Source organism: Pteronotus mesoamericanus, unplaced genomic scaffold (genome assembly GCF_021234165.1).
Source record: "Pteronotus mesoamericanus isolate MK-2021 breed Mesoamerican mustached bat unplaced genomic scaffold, CSHL_Meso_final contig_68, whole genome shotgun sequence".
NCBI lineage: Eukaryota > Metazoa > Chordata > Mammalia > Chiroptera > Mormoopidae > Pteronotus > Pteronotus mesoamericanus.
The window spans coordinates 14,900,308-14,915,153 of NW_026555234.1; the positions used below are offsets into that span (position 1 = coordinate 14,900,308).

At 44.4% G+C, this 14,846-nt stretch overlaps 1 protein-coding gene across 1 annotated transcript in view; it reads right to left on the bottom strand.

Moving 5' to 3' along the window:
- SEL1L3 (SEL1L family member 3) overlaps positions 1 to 14,846 on the bottom strand; it is a 93,232-nt gene that overhangs the window by 61,163 nt on the left and 17,223 nt on the right. The window contains exons 3-6 of the mRNA XM_054582011.1: positions 7,837 to 7,963; positions 6,065 to 6,186; positions 5,588 to 5,703; positions 3,037 to 3,095 (exon numbers count right to left, since the gene is read on the bottom strand). Of these exons, the coding sequence (XP_054437986.1) occupies positions 3,037 to 3,095; positions 5,588 to 5,703; positions 6,065 to 6,186; positions 7,837 to 7,963 (424 nt within the window). The remainder of the gene's footprint in view (positions 1 to 3,036; positions 3,096 to 5,587; positions 5,704 to 6,064; positions 6,187 to 7,836; positions 7,964 to 14,846) is intronic.

The following is a 14,846-nucleotide window of genomic DNA, read 5'->3' on the forward strand; positions in this document are numbered from 1 at the left end:
AGAGCACGCCCTAGTTTATTACTGCGGAGTAGCAGCAGCCCGGAAAAATGGGCGATGGGCGGCGTTGTCCAACACACCTCACACGGAATTAGGAAAGAGCTTCATTTAAGAGTAGTTCTCATCTTTAATATCATTTCCTCAAGACTTGCTCTAAACGCTGGCCCCCTCGTCATCTTCTCAGGCTGCCTCACTCCCTTCCTTCCCAGTACTCTCCGCAACTTGTAATTTTACATTCACTTGTGAATTTGTTTAAGATCTATTTCCCTCACCAGGCTTTTTAGCAGGGACTGGCTGTATTTAATCCAAGAGTCTAGCACTGTGCCTGGCATGTGGCAGACGGGTGGGGTGAGTGAGCATGCACTGGATGGGTGGACGGATAAATTGAACGCTACACAGATCTGCAGTTGCTGCCTGTCACCCAGCGTTCCCGGCAGCCTCTTGTTCGTGAGCAGCACTGCACTTTCGAGCATTTAGTGACTGATCTTCCTATAGCAACGTGGTGGGAGAGCTGTGACCATTATGCTTGCATTTCGAGAACAACTAGAAAGGGGTTTTAAAGCCTTTCCTTGGATCTCCTACAAACATTTGGAATATTTAGTTCACCGGCTTGGCCCACTCTGCACGTGGGATTCCAAACATCGAACGCAGGGACCCAGTGGGCCTGGTGTTACCTCTTTAGTTGTTCTGTTGCTGAGGGCGGTTCCAGGGATCGCGGCCGGGCCACTGCGGTGGCGGCGCGCGCGCCCTCGGTCCGGCCTGGGCACTGCCGGGGTCACCAGGTGAGGAGTCCCTTCAACACTTTAACTGGGGTGCTGAACTGCTGTGTCCCTGGCAGTCCATCCGCATCTCTGTAATCTTCTGTGACCATAGTGGCTTTGTCTTTTCTTAACATTGTGATATTTTGTTCGTCATGGATTCGTTACATTAATTTTGATTGTAAAAAATAATTGTGGTAAATGTTATTTACCAGGATTACTGCTGAGTTGAATTGCGTACCCCCAAAATTCACAGGATAAAGTCTGGACTCCCAGGACCCCTTCATCTGACCTTAGTTGGAAATAGGGCCATTGCAGATATATAGTCAGTTAAGAAAAGGCCATACTGGGGGTCTTTAATCCCATATGACTGGTGTCCTTACAGTAAAAGGACATTTGGACAAAGACAGACATGCACATGGGGAGAAGGCCATGTGAAGACTGGGGTTATGCTGCCACAAGTCACAGAACTACCAGGAGCTGGTAAGGGGCCGGGATCAGGCCCTTCTCTGGCGCCTTCACAGGAACACGGCTCTGCTGATGCCTTGATCTTGGACTTCTAGTGTCCAGAACTGCGAGACCATAGATTTCTGTTGCTGAAGCCACTCAGTCTGTGGTACTTTATTCCAGCAGCTCCGGCAAACTAATATAATACTACAGGGTTTGTAAACTTTTTGCCTCTCTTGCCTCACCCCGATCCCAGCCCTGGATCACACTGTGGATCTCTCCATCTACGATTCACCCATGTCAGCCTCTGGATTTCTGGGATTGAGGAGAAAAGGAAGCTCTTACATAAAAAACCAAAAAAGAGCCTATGAAATTCAATCAGTTGTCATAAATGTCCTGGGGTTGGAGGCGTGTGTCAAGGGAGAAAGGGGGACGGTATTATTTTAGGCTTCATCTCCTGAAACACGAACCCCTAATTTCAGGGCCTCCTTTGCGAACCAGGGCACTCAGGGGATTTCCAAAGAGCCACAATCATCTGTTTCCCCAAAGCAAAGTCCTCAGAGAAGCCCGCAGCCGCCCGAACCGCGACAGCGCTCCCACCTGTGCGCTTCTTTCGGCCTGGTCTAAGTCCACTTGGCGCACGTGGAGATTTCTGTTCTGGTCTTCGGGCTCTGCTACAATATAGCTATCAGGTTACCACTGACCTTTTCTTTGCAGGCTGGGGAAGGCCACTTCTTTAGCCTTTCTGTATAACTCTAATCCTTTAATCCAGCCATGAGAATAACAATTGTTCTATGTGTCCAGAGCCTCAAAAGACTCAGCTTGGCTTCAATGTACACAGAAATGGCGGGGGTGGGGGGGGGAAGTAGAGTGTATGCCCTTTTATTCCCCTGCCTCCTCCCCTGTTTGCTTTCCTTTCTGTAATGATTGGCTTTTAAGGAAATGTGGGTTGCGAGGGGACTCTGAGCGAATGGAGCCTGTTTGGAAAGGCAGCTTTGTGCGTGGTGGGCTCAAACGGCTGCCGGATGGAAGAATGACCCTCTGGCCTGGCCCAAGTGCCCAGCAGTCCTGATGCCTTTTTAAAAAAATTATACATACAAAACTGGTAATTTCTGTTTCTGTTCTTTAGACTTTCCTTAAGCATTTGAATATATATATATTCACACACACACACATACACACACATATATAAAAAATATCAAGCCATGATGAGATATCTTGAGTTCCTAAAGAAGCTTGCCCTCTGGTTCTCCACTATAAAACCCACTATTATACAGGGAGAAAGAAGCAAATTCAAAAATTGTGAAATACAAGGCAAGGGACCCAATTCTCAGTTTCTGTACCTCTTGTAGAGAACAGTTCTATAAAGATGAAAAGTTACACCAATATCAATAGTTGCATACATTTCAAATTTAGATTATGAACATAAATATGAAGGCTGTCTGCTTTTATGTTTTATACTAGGCCAACATTACCAACCATTCTCAATAAGCAACATTAATATTTTGATTTATTTTTCAGAATCCTTTGTAGAAGATAATTTTCAAAGAAAATGAATTATACAAAGTGCCATGAAAGAAAGAATTTACAATGAGGTCTGGAGAGAGAAGTAGTTTCTCTTGCTTAGAAAAAAGGTTGTGAGGGAAACGGGGGAGTTTGTGGACAGTAAAAAGGAAGGAAAAAAGTACAAAGACTAGCCATAGGGCAGACTAGTCCATGCTTGGAAAGCTCAATGAGGAGGTGTGGGAATAACATTAGGGTTGAGGGCTAAGGCATGAAGATTCTTTAACATTCATCCAGCAACATTTTGAATAAAAAGAAGGGTGGCGCTTACCTAATGGTCTGATTGTGGTGGCTTTCCAAATCCTGCCCGATGCTGGTGCTTACTACTATCTACGGTGGGAAAGAGGTACAGGAATCAGTTATGCCTCAGTGCCCTACATCAGAAATACAGCCCCAGGTATAAATTACTCAAAATGTGCTGCCCAGTCTCGTGCTTGATCAGTTTTGGCAAAAATAAGTTTAGCACTTTACTAGCCCTGGGTATATTTTAAGACTTAATAATTTTAATTTCTCCAAATGACTTTGGTAAAAAGACCTACGAAGCAGCTTTTCCCAGTGGGTTTCAGGTAGTTCTACACTACAAGCCAAAGGTTCATTTGGTGGATTTGTGCTTCAAAGCTTGTTGCACAGGAAGACAAGGAAATGTGTAAGATACAAGGAGTTCCTGAAATTTTACTCGAATTCCATGAAAGCCTTAAGGGGAAAAACAAGATTGGTGCTGAACTTTCTTCATGCACTGCTGTTTCCCACTCTCTTTCCCTAAGCACTGAGAATCGTCACTGTCATTTCAATGGAGACAAAGCTTTTGTCCCGGATATTATTAGCTATTATTAGTTGTCCCATATTCTTCTCGGTGTCTTGGATTACAACATAAACCCCTGGCGTGAAGGGGCCCCTTTCATTCTCGCAGTCTAGCCCAGAGCCAGTGTTTACTAGGCATGTGCTGGCCCAACCAGAGTCTCAAAGACATGCCTGCAACACTGTGTCTAAGGAAGACGAAACAACCCAATTCAGCCATATACAATGGGAAGAAAGTGGCTCAAACCAGTTGTTTCTCTAAACCAACCATTCACTTTAAGTCAATTTGTCCATTTAGTCAAAGCAATGAATATGGCAGTCCCACCACAGAGGTGGATTTTCTGTAGAAAAACAATTAAGTATTGTTTCGGGACCTATATTTTTTAGGCAGACCAGATGGAATGGAAAAAACAAAATCTTTTTTCTTTCCACCCCATCTGGTCTGCGTAATTCTTCTCTCCTGCTTTATCAGATCATGTGCTCTGCCATTGAATTCCTCTCTTTAATTAAAGAACTACTTTGATTTACAATTCTTCTGCTCCAAAAGCTTCCATGAGGCCCTGCTGCTTTGCAAGTAGAAATCTAAATTCCACGATATTCAAGATTTTCCACATTCTAGCACTAAAGACAGTATTTTGGTGTTTTTTCTTTTGTTGTTGTTGTTTTGATTAGTGTTCTACAGGCTGCAAATTTCTACTGTGGTCAAACGGGTCTATCCCCTCCCCTCAGTGATGCGCTAAGATGCTCCCGGCTCCTCCTCCTCAGTTCTGCCCATCCGTAGGGTCCTTCGCTGTGAACCCTTCCCCGAGCATCCCAGTGTGAAGCGCTGGTCCTCTTCCCTGAATCCATATGAATCGTTTGGCAATGAAGCTCACCTTATGACATCCCTTCACCTGCGTAACGTTAATTCCCTAAATAGCCTATAAGCTCTTTGAGCACAGTGTCTTGCAGACAGCAGGTGCAAAATAACGATTTGCGATTTTGGTCGAATGATTTGATACCTGTCTAAGTGATACAGATAAGCTGACCTTAGGAGAAAAGCAGTGACCAAGCTAGAATGCCATCGTCATCATCACGTAAATAAGAAGCTAAAACACAGACTGCAGCTATGTCACCTAACGTCGTTAAAGAAACAAACTAACATACAAACAATCCTGGCTACCATTTCACAGACTCTTCTCAGGAAAGCAACAAGGGCTGACCTGATTTCGTTTCTCTTCAAAAGAGGAAATGTGATAAACGTAGCCACCAAGGGAAGCCTGCGTGTTATCTAATAATACACAAGACAAACAAGACATCTCTTCCAGTTTTGTAGCTGGAAAATCACAAATCAATAAGAAAAGCTGATGAGAAAATGAAGTGACCAGAAAAAAAAGTAGCATACTGACATTGTGTAGATTGAAAAGTGAAACTGCCTTCAATTATAACAACAGATTTGCCGTAATCCATAAAATCTGCATTATGACAGTTTGAGACAGTTATGCGTAGTGTTTTATAGTACAAAGTAGATAAAGACCCTTCGTCCCACCAGAACTATCACTTAGGTTTGTTAATTATTATTTGCCTGTTTATGCCAAACAGAAGCAATTGTTTCAACTGCCAAACACAGTCAAACCATTTCTCGACTCAACTAATAAATTTCCTGGAAAAAAAAAAAAAAGCTGTGGCTCAATAACACTATATAAACCTGGCTGATGCTGTTTTACCATTTATCTCCACAAAGCCTATCTCACCAGGGGAAAAGCACTGAATTCTTCAGATAACTGTGGCTATATAGCTGGCTATTTTATTTACTCATTCACAATATGGTCAAAAGAAGCACTATAAAAGCCAATTAAATGGAATGAGATTCTTATGATTTAAACTTCCATCTGTAAAAGTTTGATTGAAAAAGTGTATGGCTGTAAAGAGTTCATCATTTACCACAAATTTGTTTTTAGAGATTTGCTTGCTTCCTGACTTTTCAGCAATGCCCAACTTTAAGCGATGATGCTGGCGTGGTTGACGGAGGAACACATAGATACCTGGCCTCCGTTAAACGAGATATCCAGGCGAAACCACTCCTTCAAAGGTAGCGTGAATTTAGTTTTTACAGCAAGGTCTTCTCCTTTGACAAGATGCATCTGAATATGCAAGAGACCTAAAAGGAAAATTAAACCTCTATGAAAATGACAAAAAATGCCCAGGAGTGAATGAAGTGGCTACCCCTTTTCAACAATTGTCCTAAGGAACTACCAAACTAGATTGTGTTCCCTCTTCCTTTAAACAAAAACAAAGCAAAAAAAAAATCACATAAATGCATTCCTTTGTAAAGAAGACAGTTATTTTAAGCTTCCAGGGGAAAAATAAAAGTTTAACCTGAAGCCCACATTTGAAAACCATCCCTCTCACTAAACTGCTGTGTTGACAGTATCTTCCTTATTCTACACAGACATACTTGCTCATAGACAGAGCTTACGAAAATGACAATATATCATTTTAAGGTTCCGTTTTACACTTACCCTCTTCGGTAAGAAAAACAGAAGGTGTGCCGTACATCTCATTAGAATCCACGAAGTACAGAATCCCACAGAGATTGGCCTTGCAATAATGGAGTAAATAAAGCCACAATGAAACAGTAAACCTAGAAGAGTGAGGGGAAAAAAATTCTGCAGATTGATATCATCCCAGAACAGGTAATTATAGTTAACAATGACCAAGTAAATTGCTTTCTTCCCAACGAAAGGATGAGTATGCCTTCGTGTTCATCATGGGAGATCAGCTTGCAGAGCTTGATTTTTGAGACAAAGGTAGTTATAGTAACTGTAACAGACAGGAGTTAAGCACCATTGCACAGAGCCAGCAGACATTTTTCCTTGCACCCAGAACTCTGTTTCTGTGCCCTATGAGAATCTCATGTGCCCATAGTTCGAATTCTTCATGAAGGTTTATAAAGCCAGACACAGAATGAAAAGCTGGAGTTTATTAAGAGGTGATTTGATAAGAAGTTATTCTAATTTCGGTGATTAAAGGAAAAAGCATAATTAGGGCTTTTTGAGCAATTTTGTTGCTTTCAAAGATAAAAGCGCAAGGTAGAAAAAATGTCATAATCTGCCATGGCATCACTATAATACTAACTGGGACACATATATACTATTTTAAGGCATGTATTAGGTTGAACATCACAGTTCTGGCTGACTGACATGGAACAACTAATCTAATTGTTCCATTTCTGCACTGGGGCTATTTTAGTTGAAAAAAAGATGTTGCGTATCTCTGATTTGTGGAGTGAGAATAAAGTAACAATCATCAACCTAACTAGGACAGATTTAGCCAAGATATATGATCCACCAATCACTCAGCAAATATTTGCTGAACACGTGCTTGGTGTCACACACTGTGTGAGTAACCAGCAGCTTGGAGGGAGACACTGGGAGTAACTGCATTTTGCACAAGAAAGAGGGATCAAGGTCAAAACAAGTGCACAGAGCTCTTTCTGTCACCCCAGTAACCACTTCACAGTTTGGGGTTCAAGGGGCAGTGGCCTCAGGTTCTTTGGGGATATAACCAAATAAGTCCTTCAGAATATTCTGGGCTTTATCATGTGGCCTCCAAACCAGTGGTAAGATACGCAGACAGATGGTGCCACACGGCTCCCTCCTGACCCACCCAGCTGAGCAAGCTCATGAAGATAAGTTATTACAAGGAAGCTTAGCAAGAACATACGCTCAGTAAAATGACTCAAGATCTTTCTACAGCCAGCAGCATGGGAAGAATTAAATCACTCTGCTAAATCCATCCAGTCTGAGGTGAACCAGGAACCGTTTTTAGCATCTTTAATTCAGCAGAAGGGAAAAAAGAATATATATATATCTGGGTTTTGCTGAAATCAACGAAGATCAGAAGTGGGGAGATTTCCAGCAGCTCACCCAATCTTCCAGGACAGAAAAGGCCGGACAGAGGCTGCAGTCTGTGCTGGCTGTGGCTGGTTGCACTTGAAACCCTGCCGAGGCCTCAGGCTTCAACGCCTTGCCCCCCGCCTTGTGTCTTTCCTGGGACTGTGGCATGGAAAGTCTAAGGCAAGTTGAGGATCGCTAAGTGCAAGAATAACTCAAGAAGGCTTCGAGGTGTTTGGGTCCACAAATTCTGCTGAAGCCATGTAGGTCTCAACGTTTTTTCAAAGCCTATGACAAAAGGTTTGTCCTGCTAAGGGATGCCACCAGCCGGCTCTGGTCCTCAGATTAAGAAAAAGCCACGCCCCTCCCACCCCGCCCCGCTGCCTGCCCGTTCTTACACAGGGTAATCTATCCGCTGCCGTCGGGTGGCCTCCAGCTCTCGGTTCCGAAACCTCGGCAACTTCTTCACAATGCCTGTGTTCTCTCCACTGGAGGCATAGAGAAAGCCCAGGAGGGCGACCACATCTGCAAACGACAAGACGCCTGCCTTTCAGGGATCTTAGGAAAAGCACCACTTCCCAAACCGCATTCTTCCCAGAACCCTCTGCCTAGCTCCACTCAACCGCTGAAGTGACACAGTCTGCAGATATTAGCAAACACCTACCCAACACGCAGTGTACACGTATGCCGGGCACCCGTGCTACGTGCTTCACAGAGCTATGAAAACCCAGTTAGTTTTCATAGCGACCCAATAAATTAGATTCTATTGTTAGTCCCATTCTACAGAGAAGTCCGAGGCCTAGAGAGGGGAAGTAACTTGATTAAGGTGACGCAGCTAACAAGCAATAGACCCAATTGTCGCATTTCGAGCTCACCTTCTAGGCGCTCAACCATTTTACACATTGCCTTTCTAATGTTAAGAAAAACATTTTGAATTTGTCATAAGAGTAAGTGAACACTTCAGCAGCACACACTATGGTCCACAATGCTGCAACACAATAACTGAATACAGACATGCATAAAAACATACACAAATTCCTTTAATCCTCATTATTATCCCCAGTTTACAGATGAAGGAATGGAGGGGTAGCTTCCTAAATAATAACTAATATTTATTTAACACGTAGACTATGTCCTGGAAGTATTGTAAGCACATTTCAGGAAAAATCTCATTTAATTTCACGACAATCTAAGAGAGGGGTTCTATTATTATCCCCATTTAATAGATGAAAAAACTGAGCCTTAGAGAAGTTTGCATAATAAGAGGTGCAGCTGGGAATTCAAACTCAAGCAGTTTGGTTTCAGAATCCCTGGTCTTAAAATTGCAGGGTTTTCTTTTCTTCTGGGCAGACTTCCCTACTATACTCAACATAATACCCTACGCGAATATTACTAACCATACCCCTTAAAACTACAGAGAGAGAGCTTTCCACTTGATTATGTGAATGTGGGAGAATTCTATGGCTCTAGAAAAGAGGGTGCCCATAACAAATTTTAAAGGGAGAACTGAGTTATTTTATCTGTATTTAATACTTATTGCTTTAAACAAGGCTAACGTCAATTTCTTATTTCCTATGCTTCCCTCCCCTCAAAAAGAAAGGAATTTACTGAACTCAATCCAGTAATAAAGATCACTTTTCTCTTTCTTTAAAATGTTCCTTGGTTGCCCTGGCTGGTGTGGCTCAGTGGATTGTGTGCCAGTCTGTGAAGCAAAGGGTTGCTTGTTCGATTCCCAGTCAAGGGAAATGCCTGGGTTGCAGGCCAGATCCCCAGTAGGGGGAACACGAGAGGCAACCACACACTGATGCTCCTGTCCCTCTCTTTCTCCCTCCCTTCCCCTCTAACAATAAACAAATAAAATCTTTAAAAAAATAAAATAAAATGCTCTTTGGTTTAAACATCCATTATTAAATGGTGGAAACAATCTATTTCCCTGGGCTTCCTGGAGACAGAAGGGTTGGTTTCTGTGCAGGTGACCAAGTGCCAATAAGGGCACAATTTTTGGGAGGCTCAGCCTGGGATGCTGACTGTCCAGCTCTCGTTTCTCTGTGAGAAAAAAATGTTTTATTACAGGGAGAGGTACTTCTGGTTTGTTATCACTTGGAAATCATAGGAGCAAAGTTTTCATAATCTCAGCTTTCTGTGTGTATATCGAATAGAATTAAGTAAGCCAAATTTTCCCCAGTGCCCACAAATCTACCGGTTTTGTTATGTAGAGATGCACAGGAAACCCAAAAGGGGGGCGTTCTCCTTTCCAACAGAAACACTTCAAACTTTTTTCCTTTACAATTTGAGCTCAATCTGAGCACATTGGACTTGCTGGCCTGCAATGGGGGCGGGGAGGGGGAATCGCAAATGAAAGTACAGCAAGTGCGTCTTTGGAATCTGGGAGGGGAAAAAAAAATCACCAAGAGGTTGAAATCAGCCCAACCCCGGTTTGGCTGCCACGGCGCCGAGTAGGACAGGACAGACCAGATGGCCACAGGAGCCCCCGCTTCCCAGGAGGCCCTCTGCTAGTGAGTGCTGCTGAGGTATCCAGCACGCATGAGAAGCGGTTATCAGAATGAGCAGGACTGGACTCTGCCCAACCTGACTCCCACAAAGGGAGGCTTCACAAAGGAGATTTCCAAAGGGAAAGGAATGAAACGTGAATGCAGAAGAGCCTCTCCTTATGAGGGGATCAAAGTCAAGCAGGCTGAGCGGAGAACTCACAACAAAGGACAATGGAGGGAAAATCTAAGACCCAAAGATCTAAAATCATTTTACAAGAACATATACCTTCTGTAGCCAACGAAACCAAAGTGATGGGAGTTTTCCTGTGAAATCTTCAAGAGTCCTATGATTGCAATTTTCCCTCACTGTTAGGGTTTTTACATTTAATTAGAAATAATTAATGAGAATGAAATTTTGTAGCAGGAAAGGACTTCTGGATTCATCCAGCCTAGGAAAACATACAGGCCTATTTTCTTGTAGCTGACTGTGGCTGCCTGGAGTGCCGTAATTGGTTAGCGATGGCCCTCCTAGGCACCAGAATGGGGACTAACAACCAGTGTCAATCGCCAAGAACGAAGTCACAGGCAGACCCTGACTGGTGTGGCTCAGTTGGTTGGGTGTCATCCTGCAAAGCAAAAGGCCACCTATCCGATTCCCAGTCAGGTCACATGCGAAGGTTGAGAATTGGGTCCTGGCCGGGGCGCGTGCAAGTGTGAAACTCAACAGTTAGATGTTTCTCTCTCACATTGATGTTTCTCTCCCTCTCTTTCTCCCTCCCTTCCCCCCTCTCTAAAAATAAATAAATAAAATCTTTTTTTTTTTTAAAGGATTCACAGGCGGGAAAACTAAGGTCCAATTTCCTCCAGAATGTAAGCTTCAAGAAAGCAGGGACATTACTTTATTCAAAGTTCTATTCCCAAAGCCCAGAACAGTGCCCAACACTTGAGAGAGGCTCCAGAAATACTTAGTGAGTGAATGAATAGATTAACAAATGAATATCATTGTGGCCACGTCAGGGTTTGAACTTGTTTTTGACCCACCACCTCCCACAATTCTGTAATGTGCCCCCTGCTATCTAAGCCAAACAACAGTTTCTCTTCCTTTGGGTCCTTCCCCCACTCCATTTCTTGGAATGGGGAAGTCAGAAAGGAAAGAGGCGTCATTACAACAGAAACATAAAATGCTAGGGAAAAAGTTCAGGTTCGGCTCTCACCCCCTTGACTGTTTTGTTTTATTTCCTCCACTTTTAGAGCAAGAAGAGGCACTAGATATCATGTGGTGTGTGAATGCTTTCCTTTGGAGACAAGAAAAGTGTTAGGTGTTGCTGAAGGTAATATAGCTAATAAGAGGCGCAGGTATGATTCAAACTGGGCTCCCACTACAGACCAACGGGCTTTTTCTGAAACCTCATCACAGGTCACCAGGCCTCCCCGAGGACCAGGACGGATGTTCAGCGGGCAAGTCCCTGTGGCGCCACACTCGTTAAAAACTGAAATATGTCCATATTGGTTAGACGACTGGTGTGGCCGCAAACCTCCAGGGCCCCATCGCCCACCAGCCACCCTGGCCTCTCTTTCTGGGGAGGACCAGGCTCAGCGGGGACCTCCAGCACCACCCTGTTTCAGCACTAGGGCTAGCTCCTGGGGACACTGACTGAGCGCCCCACAGCCTTTCTAGTTGTTAATCCCCCTTGAGTAAGGTGGCTGGGAAGGCCACACAGCTCCTTGTCCAGCTTAGCTGAGTGATCAGGGCCCAGACACAGACACCTGCTCTGGGGGAGTTCCCGTTTCCATGCAACAAAGCCCCGCTCCGAGGGGTGTCAAATGCGTCACAATAATGCAGCCGAGATCCTCAGCCCATTTGTGAAGTTAAAGAGATTCTGGTTGCAAGGAATAATGGTGACTATAAATCTATAAACAGAACCTAGAGGACAATAAGCTCAGATTTTCCAACCTGGAGAAGGAACGCTGGAGTGCAGGCAACTCAATATGCTTCCCAAACACAGAACATTAAAAAGACAGTGGTGATAGGGGACTTTATTTTCCTTAAAGCTGCAGACTGAGAACAAACACTCTACTCTCGAGTAAGTAGGATTTAGGACAGAACTTAGTGAGTGACTAAGAAATTCTGTAGAATATTCAATGCTAGGAGTTTTAAGAATAAAATAATTCCACTCCCAGTAATTTTCCCTCCAGACATACCTATACGTGTGCACCAAGACACATGTACAAGGATGTTTGGCGAAACCTCGCTGTGACTGGTAAAGGACTAAACATGACCTGCATGACCGTCATCAGGAGACAACTTACGTTATGGACGGTCGGGCAATGGAAGGCTAAGCAGCTACCGAAAGGGGTGAGGTCGTGTACAAGGACTGATACAGAGAAAGCTCTGCTGTACTGTTAATGACTTGCGGGACAGAGTTTATAGTGTCCTTCTCCTTGTGTGTATGAAGAGAAGGGGACAGCAACATAACATTTGCAGGTGCAGAGGACATTTCTGGAAGGAGACACAAGAAACGAGTGTTACTGAGTTTGCCTCTAGTAATGGCACTAGAACAGCACGGTGAGGGGTGGGGAACGAACCCTTTTACACTCTCCGAAGTTTTTAAACCAGGTACGCGTGTTACTGTTCTGGATAAAAGAGAGAACAACATTCTCTGAGCATTTCTGTGTGGGCAGGGAGGAGGAGCTGGCCACGGGCAGAGGCCTCCCCGCCCTGGGCCTCTGCAGCTGCTCAGCCTGCTTCCAAGAGACAAAGTCCAGCAGGTGAGTAAAACAGGATGATTCACGTTGGCAAAAATTCAACTTAAAAACAAGGGTATTTCTTCTAACTTAGAACCCAGGTTAGGGCTGTATTAGCATATTTCAGTACAAGACTGGAATAACCAAGTCGAAGGAATCAGGAAGCCTGGACTTCAGTTAAATAAGCACCGCGAGCCTTTGCTTCCCTCTCGTAAAGAGAGGACGAGAAGTAATACCCTTTCCCGTGGGCATATTATGAGGATTAAATGAGACAATGTGCATGGGGAAAGTGTTTTGAAAATCGTAAAGGGCAATACAGAGACAAGACATTAATTAGTGTTCTTACAGAAAAATTCAGACTACTGTGATTAACCGGGGGAAAAAAGGAACTAAGTCTTTTTTTCCCTAAAAGTGCCAAGTATATTGGTTCTCACAATAACAAAAAGTATCATCATGTCGTTGATTTGAATAGTCCTGCTGCATACACTGATATTTTCACATAAAGATGGGTTTCTGGCTCCAACATTTGACTTATTCTCTTTAGTTTGTTATAATGAAATTTGGTTTTAAGAAATCATTCTTCCAATCCAACAGATCTGCAGATGAGAATAAATTTTTAGTGAAAGGAGAAGAGAGTGGAAAAGAAGGAAACTGCCATGTTCCCCCGTTTCTGAATGAAGAGGAAAGGTTAGAAAAATGTTCACAGAGGGAGACAGTAGGGCAGAATGTTTAACACAGCTTGGCCGGGCTCCAACCTGCCTTTCTAGTCTTATTCCCTGAATTGCCCATCTCCACTTGCGAGTCTACCTGAATAAATATATAGCTCGAGTGCTGCTACTCTGTTTCCACCCTTTGGTAGACACTGGTGGCCAATCCACACAGCTCTCTCACTGGGCATAGGCTCAGCCTCAGAATCCCTCCCAACACCACCTTTGAGGGGCCACACCCATCAACTCTGGGGCAACAGGCAAGACGAAAGCTATTTGCCATCCCTCACGTCAAGGGAGCCCGATCAGGCTGCATTTCCTGGTCTGTGCTTCCCCTTCTGCCCGGATGCCCTTCCCTCTGTTCCTTTTCTGACTGTGAAAACTCTACTCATCCTTCAAGTCTCTCAAATGCCACCTCCTGTGTGAAGAAGCCCAGCGAAGCACTGGACATATAAAGACTACTCAATAACTAGTTTTTGGTGAACTAATGAATTGGATAAATAGTTCCATGCTATCACCCAGCAGCACAAACTAACAGTTAAGTGTGGCATTTGGGAACCAAATAACTTGGGTTCAAACTCCAGCTCCATCACAAATAGCTTTGTGACCTTGGACAAGGTACCCTACCTCCCTGAGTCAGTTTCCTCCTCCATAAATGTGACCTAGAGCACTGGGCAAGTCTAAATTAGACACCCACCAAAAGCACTTCGCACAGTGCCTGGCAGTAATGGAAAGTAGCTGTTCCTATTGGTAGCTGTATTTACCTCCCGCATCACCTCCTAAAGAGAGGGGAGGAGGATCATGTTTGCATCTTTGAGCATCCAGATTTAGTAAAGAAATTGGTACATAGTAGGTGCTCAAGCATCTACTTTGTTTAATTGAATTAAACATGCCACATACCATATGGGGTGGTGGGTAACAATAGAAGGCTAGGGGAGGCCAAAGGGTAGAGAGTTAATTTCTGATTGTGCGGAAGGAAGAAAGGAAGGGAGGGAGGGAGGGAGGGAGGGAGAGAAGGGAAGGGAAGGGGGGAAAAGGGGGGGAAAGGAAGGGAAGGAAGGAAGGAAGATGTTCCGAGGTGGCGTTGGGGAAGGGTTGAAATCTGAAGTGGCCACTGAAACATGGGTATAATTTTCCAGGAAGACAAGGCAGGCAGCAGGGGTGGGGAGTGGGCGTCAGGGATGGCAGCTACCTCGGGTAAAAGGACCTACTGTGGCCAAGGCACAGGGGTGCGGAATCAAACTAATCATACTCAGACTACAAGGGCAGGCGCAGAGGGTGAAGGTAAGCTCATGTGTGGCTGCAAAGGAGGATCGCTGACCGGGAGGCTGTGGCCTTAGCCAGCACAGCCCAGATGGGCTCTACCTGGGAAACCACAGTGTGCGCATGCATGCGTGTGAGCCCCGGGGAAGGCACACAGCCACCGCCTACCCCCACAGGCTCCCTGATGTGGCAACACAGCAA